This window comes from Mesocricetus auratus, unplaced genomic scaffold, assembly GCF_017639785.1.
Source record: "Mesocricetus auratus isolate SY011 unplaced genomic scaffold, BCM_Maur_2.0 Super-Scaffold_100014, whole genome shotgun sequence".
NCBI classification, from domain to species: domain Eukaryota; kingdom Metazoa; phylum Chordata; class Mammalia; order Rodentia; family Cricetidae; genus Mesocricetus; species Mesocricetus auratus.
In genome coordinates this window covers 40,729,895-40,751,579 of record NW_024429197.1, presented here as the reverse complement: position 1 = coordinate 40,751,579, position 21,685 = coordinate 40,729,895, and the positions used below count along the sequence as shown (strand labels likewise).

General features: G+C 39.1%; 1 protein-coding gene across 9 annotated transcripts in view; it reads right to left on the bottom strand.

Annotated features, from left to right (window-relative positions):
- Window positions 1–21,685, bottom strand: part of Dock7 (dedicator of cytokinesis 7) — a 168,062-nt gene that overhangs the window by 21,968 nt on the left and 124,409 nt on the right. For all 9 annotated transcript variants that reach the window (XM_040757117.1, XM_040757118.1, XM_040757119.1 and 6 more), the window contains 11 exons: window positions 16,072–16,254; window positions 15,837–15,972; window positions 12,410–12,506; window positions 11,035–11,131; window positions 10,761–10,895; window positions 9,851–10,003; window positions 6,705–6,863; window positions 5,790–5,890; window positions 4,296–4,488; window positions 2,959–3,102; window positions 910–1,041 (listed from right to left, as the gene is read on the bottom strand). In XM_040757117.1, coding sequence (XP_040613051.1) covers window positions 910–1,041; window positions 2,959–3,102; window positions 4,296–4,488; window positions 5,790–5,890; window positions 6,705–6,863; window positions 9,851–10,003; window positions 10,761–10,895; window positions 11,035–11,131; window positions 12,410–12,506; window positions 15,837–15,972; window positions 16,072–16,254 — 1,530 coding nt within the window. The remainder of the gene's footprint in view (window positions 1–909; window positions 1,042–2,958; window positions 3,103–4,295; window positions 4,489–5,789; window positions 5,891–6,704; window positions 6,864–9,850; window positions 10,004–10,760; window positions 10,896–11,034; window positions 11,132–12,409; window positions 12,507–15,836; window positions 15,973–16,071; window positions 16,255–21,685) is intronic.

The window sequence follows — 21,685 nt, the reverse complement described above, 5'->3', positions numbered from 1 at the left end:
TTAAAAAATACCTGTTACCATCATGAAATCTAACCAACCTTTTGCAATTTCAATATTTTAGAAGATTACAATAGAGTCCTGGCTTAACCGGAGCAGCCTATTTTACTTTCCGGTTCTGTCAATTCATTTGTAAGAGCTTGGCCACTGTGGTCCAGCTGGCAGACAGTGCAGCAGCTCTGGTACAGGAGTGGGCAGTCACTTCTCCACCACCTTGTGGAGGGCGTGAGTGGGAAGGGAGCAGAACATTGCACAAAGAGGAGGCTCAACAGGAAAATGTCAGTGGAGCCAACGACTCAGTCAGAAGGTACCAGCCACTAACAGTCTATTCACTTTCTAAGAAGTTTAATTTGATTCTAATTTTGGTGATAATGTGGCTTACACAATGAAGTACTGAAATCATTCTATAAATTACACAAGAACCTTTTCTCATTCATTATTTTCATGTTAGAAATACACTGTGGGTAACAGTATGAATGTAGGAAAAACAAGCACAGTCATAGCAGTAAAAAATACCAAGATTTCATTAAAATGTCATACCATTCAACAAAAAGTTAATTTACATATAAAACCTTTTTGGCAACAAAGGAACAAATATTAATTTAATATCAGATCCACAATTATAATCTACAATATAATACAGAAAATAAAATAAGATCCCAAAACATTGACAAATAGTAGTAATTCAAAAGTTTTGGGGGGAAAAGTCATTTGGGAAGTTTCTAATAGTCATAAGCACTTTAGGTAAATTCACTCATATTTTTGTTAATGAGTCTGAATTTAAGTATTAACCGTCTTTTAGCCCAAGTAACATGGTCATTTCATGGGATCTGGTTAGATGTCAGCACAAGTTAATATTACGGTTTCCACGCCCCTCCCCCCACTAACAGAGCTACAAGTGGGGACTGTTACCTGATGAACGATTTTGCTGAATGCTTCTTGAAGTTTACCATGGATGGTGGAGAGCTTCTTTGCATCCCGATTAGCTTCATGAATAGGAATGAGTACTTTGTAAACCTCATTTACTGCTTCATACATGCCAGCCTACAGAAATAATATCTGTGAGATTTCGCTTTCTTTTAGAGCAATGAAAAGTAAGATCATTACAATTTGTAAATCCACTGTATTTTTTATTAAGATAATACCACTGAAGCTTTTCCAATAGGTCTAACTTTTAATTGTATTAAAGCTTAAAAACCCAATTTTATGTAACATATCATTTCCTGTGATGGACTCAAATGGGTATGTGTTTATATTATATACACATGAATAGTTATGTTGATGTATAGTTTGAAATGGCATCCTGTTCCTGCCTAGCCTATAATGACTTCACTAATGTAAACGTGCATATAAATTTCTGAGAACTAATTATGAGAACTTCAAGAAATTTAACTATTACACTGGTCACAGATCTCTGATTCTCTTAACAACCAGATAATCTGTGGTCTCTGGAAAAACCTAAATCATTTGCTTTTCCAAAACTGTAAGTAGGCCCAGGAAGTCTCAAGGCAATGGGAGGTTTTGCTCGCTTGCGCGACTGTTGCATTCTTTCACACAACAGCTACCACTGTCCAGGAGGGGGCAGCTTTCCCAGGCCTTACAGATCTCAGGAGGTCCTTCTGTAAGAGTGCGAGTCTTACACACTCACAGGACACATCACAGGAGGATCTTAAGGCAATGATGTAGTTTCAATAAGGAATAAATTTGGCATAACTAAAACACTCTGGGAATTATCTTAGTAAATTAAAAGTTTAAATTAAAATCAAAAGAATATATAATTAATATATATTAATAATGTGTTAACAAAAGAATTTCTATATAACAGACCTCTAGTCTTTAATCTAAATGTACTTCTGTGAATTACTGGAATTATGTACATATACAAACACACAAATAAAATTTACTTATTCTGCCAACTGAAGAAAAAAAAACCTGCCCCATGCCCTCAGCTAGTTCACTTCAGTTTAAGGCAAGAATGGGATGGTCATGGTCCTTAGAGATAGGACATTTTGGAAAGGACTGAAATCTGGAAAAATATTTTTAAGAGCTTGAAAATCATTATACTTAAATATGTTGGCTCTAAGAACCAATAATGCTAAAGATGGTATTAATGCCAGTGACTAAAGTGGTAAGCATCCTCTATACATGAACTTATATACTTCTTCCTCATGTTAACCTAAGGCACATATTGTTATTAGATATATTACCTGTTAAGAAAAGACATGAGTAGGCTGAACAACTTGTACCTGAAATAACAAGCTCAGACTGAACTTGAGGCACTTGAACAATACATTGCAGGATAGGGTCAAGATCTAGAGAAGAAATCTAATTTCCAGAGAAGAAAAGCAGCTCTGCATCTCATTTCTCCTGAACCATGGTACAGTAAAGTCAAAGGAAACACGGACTTGCTCAAAGAGGCTCAAGAAGGCTAGACTATGTTCCTTTTGCAAATGTCCTGTCTGGGCTCCCCTTGATAGCTTCAATTCTTCACATACAGATGGGAGGGAACAAGGACTAGTGTTATACAAGCAGAGCTGGCAGGCAAGGGATGCAGGATGGATTCTGATATGCAAGAGCCAGTTCTCCAAAACCTACCCAGGAAGGACATAAGCACAGCTCAACAAATAGGGAAAAAAAAATCTCCAATTTATCTTGCAGAAATGCTGTAAAGTCATGTTAGTCTACTCTAACATAACTTATTTTGTTTTTTAATTTAAAATTTTCAGAAAATATTGTGTAAACAAAGAAAACAACTGTTGCAGATTAACTCCAATTAACCTGGTTCATAAACAAGTAAATGAAAATACTGGGCAAGCATAGACCATTAAGATACTAGGAGTGGCAAGGACAGATCTGGAAGGACAGCTCTAAGGGCATCTGAAGCAAATGCTCTTAAAGGAAAGGCAAGGTCACAAGGCAGATCCATACATGTCATTTATGGATCAGGAAACTGTCACCTACCATAGAGAAGGAAGCAGCTGCTTGTTCCAGCAACCCCACAAGTCCTGACTCAGTAAAATACTTTCCGGAGCAGATACCTTCTTCATCTGGAGACACCACATCATCCGAGACAGCAGACTCTTCCAATACATTAGACGAAATATTCTAGGGAAAATAGATTGACTTACTTTCCTAGTATGAAAAATGTGCATAAGGAAGTAACTGACGGTGAGATTTAACTATTAACCAAGGTTAAAGAAAAGAAACCAGGTTAGAGCTTACATAGCAAAGCCCATACTCAGCTGTGTGAAACCCTGGATCCAGCCCCTATGCACACCTTCACAGCGGGAAAGAGAAATCTCAAAAACCACACTCTATTTGAAAATAACAATAAAATTACAACTATGGGGAAGTCCTGTGTATATGCCAATAAAGCATTGTTGGCCAATAGGAAAGCAAGATAGGTGGGACTAGGAGTTGAGGAGGATTCTGGGAAAGAGAGACACAGGCAGACACAATGTACCCGCCATAGGAGTAAGAGGTCCGGACCCTTTCTCCGGTAAGAGAAATACTTAGATTAACAATTATGGGTTATATACTTAAGTCAGAGATAGCCAGTAAGAAAGAGCAAACGGCCAACAGCTTCATAATTAATACAGTGTCTTGTGTGTTATTTGGGGACTGCAACTGTGGCAGGGAGAAAAACCAAAGCGGCAGGCAAGGAAAAAACTCCACTCTACCACAACTGCTGCTAGACAACTTCCCCACAGGAACGAAGTGGGAACAGTTGTCTTCTGATCTCCACAGGTGTGTCATAGCACATCATGAACACACACACACTTTTTACTTTTTAATTTATGGGAAAGAAAAGATGGCTCAACACTAGCTGTTCTTCCGGGACCTAGGATTGAAGTCCCAATTTCAACTCCCAGTTAAAAACCAAGTGGTCCATGCCTTTAATATCAGCACTTGGAAGCAGAAGTAGGCAGATCTCTGAGATGGCAGGTGGATCTCTGAGTTCAAGGCCAGCCTGGTCTACAGAGTGAGTTCCAGGACAGTCAGGGCTATATAGAGAAACCCTTTCTCGAAAAAAATAAATAAATAAAAGCCAATTCCTCTTTAAGAGGCTGGAGATGCAGCCAGTAGTGGAGTACATGCCTGGTACTGTGAGGCTCTGATTGCATTCTCAGAACAGATGCAGAACAAAGGAACAAAACAACAGTGCACTGTTCATTCACCTGGCCAGGCACTGGCTTTACTTTCTGCTTTCCTTACAAACTGAAGGACTCCATATGACCAGGTTAAAGTAAAGACCAAAGGACATACCTTGATCTCACATACACACAGCTGATTCCTACCTGGAATGTGACACATCCCACAGGAAGGTACTTCCGGTCCTCCAGCATGCTCAGATACTCAGCGACAAGTGCTGCTGAGTGGACCAGGCACTGAGCAGCTTCAGCATGATTGCTGCGTTCCGAGTGTTTGCCAGCCATGTTCTGCAACCAGGTCAATCGCAGGTCTGGGGAGGTCTGATATCCCTTGGCAATTCTAATCAGAACAGAAATGTGTCTCAGTCATTACCAGCTTCCCAATCTGGGGGGGGGGGGTGGGGAGGGAGAATTCAGAGAGCTGTGCAGAGTTTATCAGATAAATTCCTGCTATTGCATCAACCTGTTATAATAAGTGTTTAAGTGTCTGGAAATATCATGGTGTATGGATAAAGAAATCACTGTGGTATCTAAAATGGACATTATCATGTTGGGTTGGGGTAAACAGACATATCACATTAAAAGTTGGCTGCTCAGAAAACTATCATATTTAAACTAGAAAATATAAACTAAAATACATATTTTTCATAATATATATGGAAAATTAGAAAATATATACGGTAGTTTCACCACATCATCTTTATTTGAAGAGAATAAATGTTTTATTTGTGTATCTTATAGTGGGCAAAACCGAAACAGAGGTTCACATAGAAAAGAAAATCACAGTTTTGCTGCTGTGTCTGTCAACATACAATTGTAATAACTATCAACATAAATGGGAATAACAAGTTTCTCAAAATCTGTACCTAGAAACACTACCTTTAAACATAACCATAATTTGAAATTATGGCAATTCATATTATGTTAAACATTCATATACTGTGCTTTCTGAAAAGATTTTTTTTCACATTTAAAATGTGGGCTTGGAGATTTTCTAAGAAGTTCAAGATCTAGGATACCAAATTTATTTTGAAAAAATTCTTTATTTTTGACAAACAATACATTACTGTATTCTTGAGGCTCTACCTTTGATCCTCTGTACCGCAAAAACAGAACATGTAAGTAAAGTGAAGTTAATTTTTAACTTTCATTTTATGTGTATGGGTGTTTTGCCTTCATGCATGTCTACATACTACACAATATGCCTGATGCTCATGGAGACCAGAGAGGGTGAAGGAGCCTTTGGAACTGCAGCTGTAGATGGTTCTGATCTACCACATGTGTGCTAGAAATGGAATCTGTGTCCTCTGGAAGAGCAACAAGCGCTCTCAACTGTTGAACTGTCTCTTCAGTCCAAATGCAACAGTTTAAAAGCAGTCACAGAAAATATAAAAAAAAAAAGTAGCCTCAGAAAAGAACAGTCTCCTGGCCTCTGCAGACACCAGGCATACACATGGTGCACAGACATGCATGCAAGCAAAATACCCATATACATAAATAAAAAGTAAAATTGCATTTGACCTTTTAATGTATATTAGAAAGTCACTTGGATATTTTTTTTTAATTTCGTCTCATCGAATGCTATCCAGGTGACTTACTAATCTCATAAAGCAAATAGTGAGTGAATGACATGAAGGTTACCTGTACATGAGATCAATCAGCATTTCAGGATCTTCCTGGTGTTCCTTCATTTTAACAGTGTCAGAAAGGATCATATGGAGGTTGAAAACCAGATCTTGGACCTGTAGTAGAAAATTTACAAAAATTTTCTGTGTCACTCATTCCCGATAATTAAATGAGTTTGGCAATTATTTCAGAGAAGCATCTAGAACTTTGAAAAGAGTTATAGCAAGTACATGGGTATGGCAAAGGGAGGGCATGAACTGTATGGATTCTTCAGTAGACTAGACTTTTCCATTACATGCAGTGCTGTAAGCAGGGATCAGGTGCAGCAAAACGAGGACTGCAAGAGCACAAGGAAAACTGTCTCTCACTGTATTACGAGGTAGCTTGATGAAACTTATTTTATTAAAGGCACATACTATTTGACTAATACACAGGAATGTTTCACCCCAAAGCACTGTCTACTCTGCCTAGGTCCACTGTTCCATTACAAATGAAGAGAATTAAATAGCAATCATACTATCATGAAAACAAGGGGCTGTGGAGATGGTTCAGTTGGATAGCACTCTCTGTACAAGCATGAGGACTTGAGTTTGTCCTCAGTACCCACAAGCCAGGTGTGGTGACTGGCATTTGCATATAATTCCTCCTTAGGTAGGCAAAGAAACAAAGGTCCTTGGGCCTCACTGGTCAGTCATCCCAGGCAAACTAGTAAGCCCCAGATTCAGTGAGTTAAGGTAGAAAAGGGATTGAGGAATGCCTCTGGGCCTTGACATGTATGAACACATAAGCATATACAGACACAGACAAAGATCTCACACACACACACCACACATACACATACTCCAGTAAAAAAACACCATTTAACAACCTGGAAAGTTCCTATTCAGTAATTTTATTGTAATTAATAATTTAAATAGTAGCATTTCTCACCTGATCAGGAAATGTTGTTTCCCTCAATTCTAGATCTTCTTCAGCATATGTCAAAATAGTTTTTAAAGAACGTCTTAAGAATTCCTCATTAAAATTCTGAGATGTACCCACCAAAGAGGACAGTGACATTGTTACTTGCATTTTCACTCTGGCAAAGTTCTGTGAAAGGGAAATTGTCAATATTTCATATATTTGGTGAATAACAGTAACAAAAAACATTCTGAGGAAAAGATGTTTTAAAGTAATGAAATACACGCACTGAAATCTGATTTTAAAAGGACACAGCAGACTCCCAGGTAACCAGGCAGATTCTCCTTACAGCCTTTCTTCCTCACTCTTTGTCTCAGCCAGCTGGCATCCAGGGATGGTCTTTCACCCTCCTTCCCGCCCTCCAATTCCAGTTCCCTGGTCTTATTTATCCCGTTTTGGAGCAGACCACCTGCTGTGGCCTTCCCTTCCTGTCTGCTCCCATTCCTGGGAACTAAGCAGCTTCTCTCCTACAGCCTGCCTTCTCACCCATCCCTTTGTGCCCGCCAGAAACACTCTCTCCCTAGGAACCCATTGGTGGCCAGGAAGTCCTGCTCCAGGGAATCAAATCCTTGTGGCAGACCTGCTTTCCTCCCTCCTATGGACCTTCTCAAGGCCCCACCATTCTAGCCCATCCTCACTCCTGTGTGTCAGCTCCCAACACCTAGAAACAAGTTCTACTTGGGAACCCCAGTGGTCACACCCTCTACAAGCAACCCATGGGTACCACTTCCTCCTAAGATCCAGAGGGCAAACAGAAACTAAGGAACAGAAAATCCACCCAACAAAGAAAAGATCAGATACCAACACCTAGAATGAAAACTATCACAAGCCCAGATACCTATGTCAGTGTAAAACTACAATCAATAACAGCCAGGACAATATGTCTCCACTTAGAGCCTGGGAACCCTACCATAGTAGGCCCCAAGTATTCCAATATAACTGAAGCACGAGACAAAGACATCAAAATAGCTGTTATGGATATAATCAAGGACTTTAAAGAGGATATGAATTCACTAATGAAATCTATGAAAACACAAACAGTGTAGTAAAATGAAGAAAACAGTAAGACATGAAAGTAGAAATGGAATCCATAAAGAAAACCTAAATGAGGTAAAATTAGAAATGAAAAATTTAGAAACTTGAACAGGAAACTCAGAGGGAAGCCTCACCAACAGAATATCAGATTATGCTCTACCATTAAATTATGTTCTGACCACCATATCCATAGTCTAAGTGGGATATGGAATATTTAACTCTCTTACTTCACTAGGTTCATAATATGATGAAAGCATAGCCTTAGAGCACTGCAGACTCTTTTACAGTGATATTTTTAGGAGTTTACATTTTATTATCTTTTTCTCATAGCATAAACTCATTGCTGCCCCATTATTCCCTGTTATGAAACCACCCTTAAAATTAGTTGTCAAATCCAAGTCTTCTTATGAGTTTTCTGCTTCCTTCTTCTGTGTATCTACAGTACCGGCTCACTTTCTCTTTGGAGTCTCTGGCTTTACCTTCCGTGGCATTGCTTTCTACAGATTTCCCAGTCTGCTTTGTGTTCTATAGTGCTAGGGACTGTTAGGGCCTCAGCACAGGGAGGCAAGGGCTCCTACACTGAACTCCATTCCCAGCTCATCTTATTCTTTTTTCACTTCTTTCTGTCTTCTTTATGTGTCTGTTATCTCTGTTATCTATTTTAAATAAAAATTGTGAGGCTTAGTGCTAATTTTTAACTGGTAAACTGTAGAATCACAGAGGAGATGGGTCTTTGGGCATATCTGTGAGGAACGATCTTGATTAATCTTGGCTTTTAAGAATGTTTGCAAGGGAGTCTCTTGATTACATTGATGTCTGAAGACTCATTTTAATTGTAGGGTAGTCTGATCCCTGGGCAGAGAGCCCTGCACTACATAAACAGATCAGTGGCCTGCATTTATCCCTGTCTGTTTCCTGATTGCAGATGTGAAGCGACCAGCTGCTTCATGTCCTTGCTGCCTGTCTTCCCTGCCATGAAAAATTCACCTTGAATTATGAGTGAAAACACACCTGTTCTCCCTTCAATTGCTTCTGTCAGGATTTTTACCACAACAACAGGAAATGAAACTAAAACACCAATGTTCCCTATTTTTGTCAACCTCTTCACACTTGACAAGCACTAAACAGCTGCCTTTCCTTCAACTAACAGGCATGCTTGCTAAAACTCAGTCTTTATTCCCTCTGTAGAGCTCCAGGCCATTCTATTTTACTAAACAGTCTATCTGGATAGTTCATGGATAATCAGAAGTCAGTATAGCCAATGTAGCTTGTTTCTCATTGACTTCCTCAAACCAAAAATCTAGAGGTCAGCCCATGTTCACTCTTCTCTTACGCTTCATAGAATAAACCCAATATAGTCCCTGCTGCCTTCTAAAATGTTTTCCATTCCTAAAACTACCACATTTGCCAACAGCCTTACCATTTCTGCTCTGAGTCATTGTAATAACTTCTTGGTTAATCATCTGACTTTTTATTAGCCCAGAAGTCCATCTTTCCTGTAGTACTAGGATGTAAATGCACATCACTCATTTCTTTATATTACGACTGTGACTCCCACAGTGTGAGCAACAACATTCAAGTATTTAAGGTAGTTAAATATGTTAAAGGATGTGGTGGGAACTGAGAAGATGGTAGTGGTCAACAAATAATCATCACTGACAATTTTAAATTATCAATTTCTAACTACAGGTACTATCTAATACTAATCTTTAAATTGTCTTTTTTCCACCTGAATAGAAAAAAAAAAGCATTTCCCAGAACAACAGAAAATGCTATCAAGAACATGTATTAAGAAATTCCATGTGTAATCAAATTTTGGGGCCTTTAAAACACTAAATGCAATCTATAAAGTAACTAGAATCTTTGTTCTGGGTTATGAGAACCTGGCACCTAATAAAAATGTAGCAGTGTGAGTTTCTATTACCAAACACGTATCACATGCATTCATGAACCCACTTGTGCACACACTTTTGTAAGACATCCACAGGATGGGAAATAAAGACATTCTAAGTTGTTAATACCTGTCCATTAAAGCTGAATTTCATTATGAACCCAGATAATTTTCATGGCAGAACACTTACATTCCCAATCTCAAAGTTTTGCCTCATGAGGAGATAAAGGGAGGCACTAGCATGTGAGCGTATGGTACTGATGCTGCTGCTGCAATGTCGGAGAAGCCGGAGGCACAGATCAGCACACTGCTCTGTCTCTTCCTCAAACAGGAGCTCAGGAAACTGGAAGACACAGAGATGTGTTAATACAGTGTGACTTGGAAATCTGGGAGGTTAGCTGAGAAATTAAAAAGAATGGCTAGGAGACAAATTTTAGTTAAGTCAACAGTGCACACCACAGTCAGACAGGCAGGGTTAAAATACTGGTGACGTCACTTGTTAGGTTAGTGGTGTGACCCTGGGCAAGTTTTCTTTTTCTCCGAGGCAGACCTAATATTATCTGGATTGTTTTCAGATATTATGAAAACAGTATAAACATGTAAGCCTCAACATAAACAAGTAAATAAAAATGCACATATTTGGGGGAAGCAAAAAACAAACCTCTGAGGCAGTGGAACACAGAGCCACCTTTACACAGCAAAGGGTGTGTAAAATACATTAAATTCTTAATAAATGATCTTAAGATATACATGGGTGGGAGACAGAGCTCAGCGAAAGAACACTTGCATCACATGTGCTAGGACCCAGCCCCACTTTCCACGTACAAAATCCAGACAGAACAAGGAGAAAGAAAACAAGAACTACACCCAGTCAGCTACTGATTTCAGGCTTTTCTCAAAACAAGATTCCAAGATAAGAAACTGATTACCAATAATTCAGATCAATACACATTCTGAAGACAGAAGCAGAGACGGAGGACCTGGGACACTGTGCTTAAAATTAATCTATAATGTATTGACCAGTTGAGTGTGCAAATGACTTTAGGTAGTGTTACAGAAGAAAGCAAAGTCGCATAAGACCACAGGTACAAACAACCCACCTTTGAGACCAGGGCTCTCTGCGTGGCAAAGCAGTGCTGCAGATACACTGCACTTTGGTTGCAGGCCATGCTCTGGAGTAGCACTTTCAGCACCCCACCCAGAATGCTCTCTTTGGATTCCGTTACAGAAACAGTCTGCGATTTAAAGACAAATACATAAAGTAGGCATGTGCCTATAAAGTGGCTAACGTCTGAGCCTCATTCTAAGGTTCACACTGACTTCCCAATCTCCACCTGCCAAGTCTGTGATTGCACTCCTTTTCCCCATCCTTACCTGAACGACAATCTCTAACGTGTCCAAGATGATGAGGTTCGCTTCGGTAGCCAGGTTTCCATCAATCAGTGCTTCATGCTCTATTTCTGCTCTTGACCTAATACAAAATATTGTAAGAAACTTTACTTATCTTTCAAAAAGTCAGAAGTAAAAAACGACTTAAAGACTCATTAAAACAAAAACCTTGAAACCATTAACATTTACTTGAACAAGAACACAAAAAAAGGAAGAAAAAGGCAATAATTCAAATACTAAAATGTTTTGTTTCCCTATATCTCGTTGACTATATAGTAACATATGCCCACCCTTTCTTTCTCTCTGACGAGTTTTCTCTAACAGGTTCTCTCTGTGTAGCCCTGACTGGCCTGGAACTTGTTATGTATATCAGGCTGACTTCAAATCCAGAGATTCACCTGCCTCTGCCTCCTTAGTGCCACTATGCCGGGCAATATATACATCTGTCCCCAACAAAGACACACAGTGCCACTAAGGGCAGACATTTTTGCTTTGCCTTTCAGGCCTGCAGCAAACATTTTTCTACACAGCCATCAGCACAGACCCTAGATGGTGCTATATATATTGCATTTACTACTGTGGTATGCAACATAGAAAAGTTGAATATTCATCTTCAATTCCAAACATTTTCAATGTATTTAATAATGATAAAAGTATTAGATTTTCCTCTTTAGTTATTCATATAAATACTTTCAGAAGGTAATTTAACTCTTTTTGTATGTTTTGGGTTTTTTTGTTTTTCAAGACAGGGTATCTCTTTGTAGTCTTGGCCATCTTGGAACTCTCTCTGTAGGCCAGGTTGGCCTTGCATTCACAGAGACCTATCTGCCTCTGCCTCCCAAGTTCTGGGATTAAAGGTGTGAACCACCACCAATAATTTAACTATTAAGCAAGATGGGATGGAATCATACATTAGAAATAAAACTTTAAAAAAAACTTATGTGAGACGATGTTAACAAACCTGGTTATAATAATTGCACAATTGTATACACATATCAAAACTCCAATATATAGTGTATATTTCTTACTAATTATAACTCAGTAAAGAGAGGAAAAACACACAAAACAACTCGATGCTGAAATCATTTGCCAAGTGCCTTTTCTATGGAAAATTAGTTGGGTAAATAGGTTTCCTTTATTTATTTATAAATGAGTTTTTACATCTGCAATGTATTTTACTATAACATATAAAATTTTCTCAAATAGTTTAAAATCTAAAACTTAAAAATTATACATAAATATTTTATCTTCTAATATACGAATGCCTAATAAAAACAAAAAACTAAAATGAATTGTTTTCTCTTTGTGTTTAAATTCTAGGCAGCCCATTACAGCAGACTAGACTAGAAGGTCGTATTACTTATCAAGCTTCTCTGTGTTCTGACGCCAGTGAGTCATGTCCTTTCTCCACCGCAGGTTTTCCTGGCTCCCAAAGGCACTTCCAGACGGGCTCCTCTCTGTCAAATCAATTTCAAAATGGTGTTCTAGTGGAACACATGTACACATATTTGAAAATATATGAGAAATAGTGTCTCTTTAATTTTATGAAGTCATTTCTTTCAGTTCAAGTGGAAGAAATGGAAAGGTGATTTTCATTTAAAAGTTTTCACAATAATTAAAGAGAAAATATTTTCTATACAGGATATTTCTTGGGGGAAAAACCCATCCTCTTAAATAAGCCAAGAAAGGACCTAACACAGGTTTTATTATAAGGCTAAATGGAATGTCTCATTTCCTTGAGAGTACCAGGATGTGTTTAGTCATTTTACTTTCTTGCTCTCCCTGTATGCATGGGTAGTCTGAATGTTCTCACTACACAAGCTCCTGAGACTTTTATCTGACTGGTTTGCTCATAAACTTCCATGGGGCAAATCATCACTCATCACCTCTTTCAGAAAGCCCCCCCAACCCCCGCAAGATATTTTTGCCTAAGCATTTGCTTTGCTTTTGTTCATAACATTGACTACTAATTTGTAATGAGATAGGGGCTCACTCTGTAGCCCAGGTTGGCCTAGAATACAGTTTATAGCCAAAGCTGGTCATGAATTTAATGTAATTCTCATGCCTCAGTCTCCTAAGTGCTAGGATTGATTACAGAAGTGAACTACCACACTGGGTTCCATAGCATTTATTCATATAAGAACATGTTACTGAACAAAAATGATGTCCATTTTGTTCTGCATTTAATAATAAAGTATCTGGAATATAATGAGTACACAGTAAGTTTGTGTCTATAACAAAACATAATGGAGGCTGGGAAAATGGCTTCTTGATTAAAGTGTTTGCAGTACAAGCAAGAGAACAGGAATTCAGATTCCTAGAACCCATACATATGGCAGATGTGGCAGCTGGCCTATAATTTTAGCCTTGGGAGGTAGAGACAGGGGACCCTTGAAGCAAGTTGGATAGCAAAATGGTCACATTGCAGCACTTTGGGTTAACTAAAAGACCTTGTCTTAAAGAATGATGAATGATTGAGGATGTTCTCACATCAACCTTAGGCTCCATACATGCATGCACATAAATGCACACACACACACACACACACACACACACACACACACACACACACACACAAACAAACATGCATATAAATACAATATACTCATGAAAAGATTAAAAAACTATAATAAGCTTAAATTCTTCTAAGGAAAAAAATATTTTTTTGAGTTTTCGAGACAGAGTTTCTCTGTGGCATTGGAGGTTGTCCTGGAACTAGCTCTTGTAGACCAGGCTGACCTTGAACTCACAGAAATCCACCTGCTTCTGCCTCCCGAGTGCTGTGATTAAAGGAGTGCGTCACCACTGTCCAGCAGAAAAAGATGTCTAATAATCTTTTTGTGATGGTGAGAAACGTTTGTTCCTGGCAGCACCAATTTGCTTCAAAAGAAGATGATGGGCATTGAAGAACCTCCATATGGAGTTTGCTTTCTTTATGACAAAAGCTAGCCATTTGGGCAAGAAACTGCCCTTGCTTCAGTTGCTGACAGCATGTTGTTCGAACTGGACCAGCAGGATGCAAAAGAAAGTGATTGCCAAACTTTGCCAAGACAAGCTAAGATAGTCTTCAAAATTCCCTGCTTGTCAGAAATGTTTGTCAGATACATTGGGTAGGCCTAGGAGGGGGAAATAGATGAGATCTCCTGGGTAAACTGGAGGTGGTAGGGGCAGCATAGGGAGGAGATGGGGGACAAGAACATGAGGGAATGGGATAGTAGAGTTGGGGGAGGGACAGAGACAAAGAACAAAGAAAGATATCTTGATAGAAGGAATCATTTTGGGGGTTAGGTTGAAATCTGGTGCTAGGGTAATTCCCAGGAATTCACAAAGATGACCCCAGCTAAGACTGTTAGCAATAGTGGAGAGAACTGGCCTTGTCCTGCAATCAGATTGGTGACTACCCAAATCGTTATCATAAAACTGTCATTCAGTGGCTGATGGAAGCAGTCACTGAATCTGCAGCCAAACACTGGGCTGAGCTTGGGAAATGCTGTCGAAGAAAGGGAGAAGGGATTATGTGAGAAAGGGGCATCAAGATCTTGATGGGGAAACCCACAGAGGTAGCTGACCCAAGCTCATGAAAGCTCATGGACTCTGGACTGACAGCTGGGGAGGCTATATCGGACCAAATTGGGCCCTTTGCATATGGGTGACACTTGTGTGGCTTGGTCTATTTGTGGACCACTGACAATGGGACTAGGATCTATCTCTGGTGCATGAGCTGGCTTTCTGGAGCCCATTCCCTATGGCAGGATGCCTTATTCAGCCTTAATGCAGGGGGAAGGGACTTGATCCTGCCTCAACTTGATGTGCCAGGCTTTGTTGACTCCCATGAAGGTCTTACACTTTCTGAGGAGTACACGTGGGGGGGAGGGTGTAGGAGGCAGGAGGATGAACTGTAAAATGAATAAAATATTTAAAATAAAAAAGAAATGTCTGCAGCCAGGCGGTGGTGGCGCACGCCTTTAATCCCAGTACTCAGGAGGCAGAGGCAGGTGGATCTCTGTGAGTTCGAGGCCGGGCTGGACCGACAGCCTCCAAACCATTAAAAACCAAAAAAAAAAAAAAAAAAAAAAAAAAAGAAATGTCTGCCAGATATACTAGGCCTGTAGGCCAATGATGGATGCCCCAACAGTAGCTAGGCAGATAGAGGTTAGGCGGGACTTTCAAACAAAACAAGAGCAAGGGGATATGGAGGGTGGTGTTATCAGCAAGATGCAGAGAAAGCAGGAGATGAAAATGCCATGGTGAATAAAGGTACTGCCATGTGGCAAAGAGTAGATAAGAAATATGGGTTAATTTAAGTTGTAGTAAGAGCTAATTAGTAACAAGCCTAAACTACTGGTCAAGCATTTGTAAATAGTAATAAATCTTCCTATTGATTATTTGGGAGCTGGCTGTCTTGAAGAAAAGACCCTCCAATAGGATGTCTTGCCTACTTCCATGCTAGGACTTTGTGGCTTGAACTCTATTATTTCCTTCCCAGGTTGAGTTTGTCCTACTCATCATTAAATTCTAAACACATACAGTGTATAAAATCTACTTAAATAAATGATTTATGCTAATGGCATATCAGAAAATTCTAATTGTGCTGTTAGTGGTAGTATAACTTTTTAATCCCAGCACTCAGGAGGCAGAGGCAGGTAAACCTCTGAGTTTGAGGCCAGCCTGGTCTACAGAGTTAGTTCTAGATCAGCCAGGACTATATAGAGAAACCCTATCTTGAAAAACAAAGCAAAACAAAAATTCTAATTAGCTATTATAGTTTATAGGCCAGATGCACCTACCAAGCTGCCCACGGCTCCGCCGCACCATTTCCTGCCTGGCACCGATACTCCCCAGAATGGCTTCTTCAAGCTTGGCCCTCATGTCTTTTGATTTCTTAAAGGTCAAACTATTCATTCTTTCAAACACCTTTTTCCCCTAAAATTTAAACATCAGAAGAGGCACTGAGACATTTTCTTCTTCCTTTCCACATCATTTTACTTCTTTATAAGTTTCAATGGTGTAATGGCTACTTACTTTGTACTCAAAGCAAGATACACACAGATAAAGCAGATCTAACAGCCGGTTTAGCTGTAGGACCGAGAGGTCTGTAAACCACTTCTGCAGAACTGTTTCATCTGCATTCTTGAGAACCCAAAGCAGACAGATCAGAAGGCTCCGGCTCGATTCTGCTGAGAAAGTGGTATGTTGTCTGCCACTCTGAAAATGAGGAAGAGCAGCATGAGACCCACTGGCTGGTGGTCATTTGTTGTTTTTGTTGTTGATACACACCTGTAACTCCAGTGTTTGGGAGACTCAGGTAGAAGGGCTGCAAGTTTGAGGCAGTTTAAGCTACCTAACAAGTTTCAGGCAAGACTGTCTAAAAATCATATGAACAAATAAATGATATAAAGCTGAATTTTCTTAAAAATAAACTATTCTAAAGGAATCATTTGATTTAGATAACACATGAGAAAGCAGTCATATAGAACCCGGAAAGTCAGTCATATAGAACTCTAAAATCCAAGTTTAATGAATGGCAGCAGACATTGGCTTTATTGTGGCAGAACTGCCAGTAGAGAACAGTATGTACATGTTAAGAGAAAGCATAAAGAGAAAACGAACTTTCTACTATTAAAACCCAAATAACATATCATAGGGCATTAGAGATGATGAAAACAAATGAGCAAAGCAATTGACTCAGAGTAAGTTGTAGTATGGACAAAAACTAGTAACAAGTTGACGTTTATGAGGGTTAGAGGACCACTGTTTCTTATAGTCACTGACACTCTGGTGGTTTGAATGAGAATACCCCCAGTCTCAGGCATGTAAACATTTGGTTCCCACTGGCGGAGCTGTTTGAGGAAGTATAGGAGGTGTGGCCCTGCTGGAGGAAAGACTCACTGGGGGCAGCCTTTGAGAGCAAAAGCCTCCAGCCATCTCCAGTTTGCTTTCTCTGCTTTGTGCTCATGGCTGACATGAGCTCTCAGCTTCCTGTTTCTGCTGTTAAGCTTCTGCTTGCTGTCACAGACTGTCCCTCTGGAGCTTTAAGTTAAAATAAACTCTCTCTTCATTAAATTGCCTTTGGTCATATATTTCATCATAGCAACAGTAATTAATATACATGTAGTAAAAATGCTATTTTTATTTACAGCATATAAGGTTGAAAGATATTTTCAAAGTGTGATCTATATCAGGACATAGCAATGAACTATAAATTAAAAATGAAGTATATGAACTTATTTATAGTATCACTGACTAGGGATCTTATCTGTCTCAGACACTGTACGAATCCCTTCACACACACTGTTTTAGAATTCCCAAAATGTTACAAAGTAAGTTGTCTCATCTCAATTTCACAATTAAGAATAGAGAACAACAGCCAGGTAGTGGTGGCACACGCCTTTAATCCCAGCACTTGGGAGGCAGAGGCAGGCAGATCTATGTGAGTTCAAGGCCAGCTTGGTCTACAGATCAAGTGCCAGGATAGGCTCCAAAGTCACACAGAGAAACCCTATCTTGAAAAACAAAAATACAGAGAGAGAGAGAGAGAGAATACAGAGAGAGAGAGAGAGAGCGCGCAATAATGATGCTGATAAAAAGCAAAATTTGAAATATGCTAAACACTGTGTTAAGAAGTTTACTGAACTTTCACATCAATCTTACGAGATGATATTAACTATCAGTATTCTCAAAAAGGTGAGATTTTAGTTCTCGATAACCAAACCCCAAATCCTATGCTCCTTACGTAAGTAGTTACTTGAAAATTTACTACAAAATAATCAAGGAGATTAGTGAGAAAAGACTTGGGAAAGTTGAACACACTTGACTGTCTCTACAATCTTCTATTCTGGCTGAAAACGACGGCACCTACTAACACAAATACTCAGGCAATGCACTGAACACTGTATGCACACTAAGTCATTTATCTCTTTCCAAGACTCAAAGAGATAAACATCACTATCCATCCCTTTTTGTAGCAAGAAAACAGATCTCTCCCAAGGATTCTGTGTCATAGTGGGACTGGGTCCACATTCAGTAAATGTGGCTCAGAGAACAAGCTCTTACCCATGTTGCTGCTGAAGCATTCGGTCATCATCAAGGACCACGTGGGAAGTGGGGACAGGGAAGACAAATATTCTTCTAGACAGCGGCACATGTTTAGAAAGTCAAGGTGATTAGGACAGTGTGATTTTGGTGTATGTGTGAGACAAACAGTCTAATAGAATAGAAAGCATGAAAAGTGTCCTATGAATTCTGAAAATATGATATATAATAGCATGCAGTTTGGTTCGGGGATGAGACAATAAACTATCCAATAAATGGTATTGGGACAAATGATTACTCTAAAGGGGAAAAGAGTAGATTTCTGTCTTGTATTATTCTATAAAAAAAACCAATTTCAGAAAAGGAAAGAATTTAAATGGGAAAGGCAAAATTTAAAACCATTAGGAAAAAAAATCTAGTAGACCATTATAGTTCATGCTAACAAAAGGTACCAGCCACCAAAAATATATCAACAATTTTAATTTTAAATTGCTAAATACTTCATTGCCAGAACAGCAAAGAAACAAAAGTGTGGTGGAGAAACAAGGAGGAAGGTCTCTGCCTCAACTGCGGGGGGGGAGGGGAGGGAAGCAGGGTAAACAGACAAAACCCAGTGAAGGTCAGAATATTTAAACAAAAGCAAGCACAGGACAATGTAACTAAAAGAACAGTCTTCAGATCTGAACACCATACACAAGACCTTACAGTAGTTGTGGGAAATGTAACATCTTGACTGAAATCCAGATGCACATTCCCTGATCATGAGGCCAGGTCATGAGCAGAAAGAAGAGAATAGCCAGAGATCTTCACAGCTAGAAATAGCCAGAACACTAAAGATTACCATGAACTTTACAGACATTTTGAGGCAAATAAGGAAAATGCTATGTACCAACAGTAGTGGTTAACTAAAGAAAAATATAAAGAAAAACCGACAGGTGTAAAAATACATATCAAGGAAGAAATGACGAAGATTACCGAGTTAAACATTTATGCGGAGTTAGAAAAAGAATATTCAATAAACAAACAAGAAGGAAAAGGATAATGGGTACACATCCAAGAACTGAGACAGCAAGAGACAAACATTCATCAGAAGAATGTGCAACAGCACCACAAGTTGCTCCTTCACAACAACCAACCACACACCTCCAATGCCTTTTTACCTTTGATATCTTTGGGACAAGGTCTCACTATGTAGTTAACCTCAAACTTGCAATCCTTCTGCCTCAGCCTTCCTGGTGCTGAGATTACAGGCATGAATGAACATGTCTAACCATTGAAAACTGCTGGTGAAACAGTAGGAAAAAAAACCCACAAAATACTAGTCATAGAAACAATGTTTACATTGACTACACACAGGGTAGACATGAGAAAGATTGCACTAAACATTTAGAACAACTTTATATGCCATGAAATTTGAATAAATTATTAATAGAATACAATTTATAAAAAAGAGTGTAAGAAACAGCCTTATAGCCATGAGAATAAATAGAAATAATGTGAAAAATTAAAAAAAATTCCCCAACACCAGTTCCTTCCACAGGGCAGGCATAGAAAGAAGGAAGACAGCCTCCTTAAGACTACAGGGAGGAAGGGATGTAATCTCAATAAGCTCTTGAGAAGAACAGCAAATAAGAACACACTCTCTGGCTCAAGTCAACTGCTTAGCCTAGCTTTGATCTCAAAACCCAAATGAACATTCAGAGAGGATATAGGTAGAATTATTGAAGAGCCTAAATACATAAGTCCTAAAGAAAACACAAGCAAAAGAAATAGCATAAAAGATTAGAAAACTAACCAATTTGAGACTTTTGATAAAAGATAAAGTTTTAAAAATAATTTTTTAATAGTTTACTTTTACTTTATATGCATTGGAGTTTTTCCTGCATGTATGTCTGTGTGAGGGTGTCAGAGACTCTGGAACTGGAGTTACCAATAGCTGTGAGCTGCCATGTGGCTGGTGGGAGTTGAACCTGGGTCCTCTGGAAGAACAGTCAGTGCTCTTAACCGTTGAGCCATCTCTCTAGCCCTATAAAGACTCTCTCTCTGCCTCTCTCTGTCTCTGTCTCTCTCTGTCTCTGTCTCCGTGTGTGTGTGTGTGTGTGTGTGTGTGTGTGTGAGACTGTGACCGTGTGTGAGTGTAGGTGCTATTAGAGGCCAGAAAAAGGCACTAAATTCCCTGAAACTGAGCTACAGGTGGTTGTAAGCCACCTCCTGTAGGTGCTGGGACCCATGCTCTTTAGCACAGAACATTAACCATCCGTCTAACAATAAATGCCAAAATCTTTCCTAAAGATCCCAAGCATTACACCACACTGGAGATCCTAGTCAGCATGACCAACTATGGCAAACAAATGGAAAGGACAAACTATCCCATCAAACATGACCTGATTGTATGTACAAAAGTAATGGACTACAGATATGCACCATGGAGTTTGTCTTATAATTAGATTTGTACATGCACTTTATATATTTTTCTACATAGGATTCTCACCAAAAGCATACTATACAAGAAAAATAAATCACCTGGAGTTTATCAAAATTACATTTTTTTTGTACTTTGATACATCTAGCTGCAACAATCCAATTCATATAACTGAAAAAAATTCAGCTTCTTAATGCCACATAGAAAATGTTTTGGGGTTTTGAGTACTATAATGATTTAGCTACAAATATGTTAGCCTACACTGCTCCTTAATTTTAGGAATAAGAATTCATGCTTGGCAAAGGACAGGTAGACCTGCTCACCCTTTGAAAGGCAATTAGGCAGACTGTTATGATAGAAGATTAAGCACCTCAGCAATTTTAAGAATTTTCTACAAACTAAAAGACAAAACAAAACAAAACCGCCAGGAGGTGGCAGCACTTGCTTTTAATCCCAGCAATCGGGAGGCAGAGACAGGTTGATCTCTGTGAGTTCAAGGACAGGCTCCAAAGCTACAGAGAAACCCTGTCTTGAAAAACCAAACCAAACCAAACCAAAACAAACAAACAAGCAAAAAAAGGTTGCATTTTAAACACTATCATCAAGAACAGAAAAGATAATCTATCCTCCAAAGAACACACCCAAGAAATTGTGGCAATGAACACTGACTGGTGCTCACACCATTTAAGAAGGGCTTAGCTTTATCAAATGAGAGATGCCCAGCAAATTCACTCCAAGGTTTCTATCCAAGGGACTTGAAAGACAGAAAGACTTGCACACAACAGCATTTATTCCAAACAGCTGAAATATGGAACTATCTATTTAGTTTAATCAACTAAAACACAGATAGATAAACAAGATTTGGGTATATCAACAGAATGCTGCAGTAATTTGGTAACTTAAAAAAGCAAAGAACCTCTGAGCCATCTCTCCAGCACTCACTCCTGACAGAATGGCTAAAATCAAAAACACTAATGACAATGTGGAGGAAGGGGAACACTCCTCCACTGCTGATGGGAGTGCCAACTTGTATAGCCACATTGGAGATCGGTATGGAGATTCCTCAGGAAAACGGAAATCAGTCTACCACAAGATCCAGCAATTCCACTCTTAGGCATATACCCAAAAGATGTACATTCATACAGTAAGGACATCTGTTCTACTATGTTCATAGCAGCATTA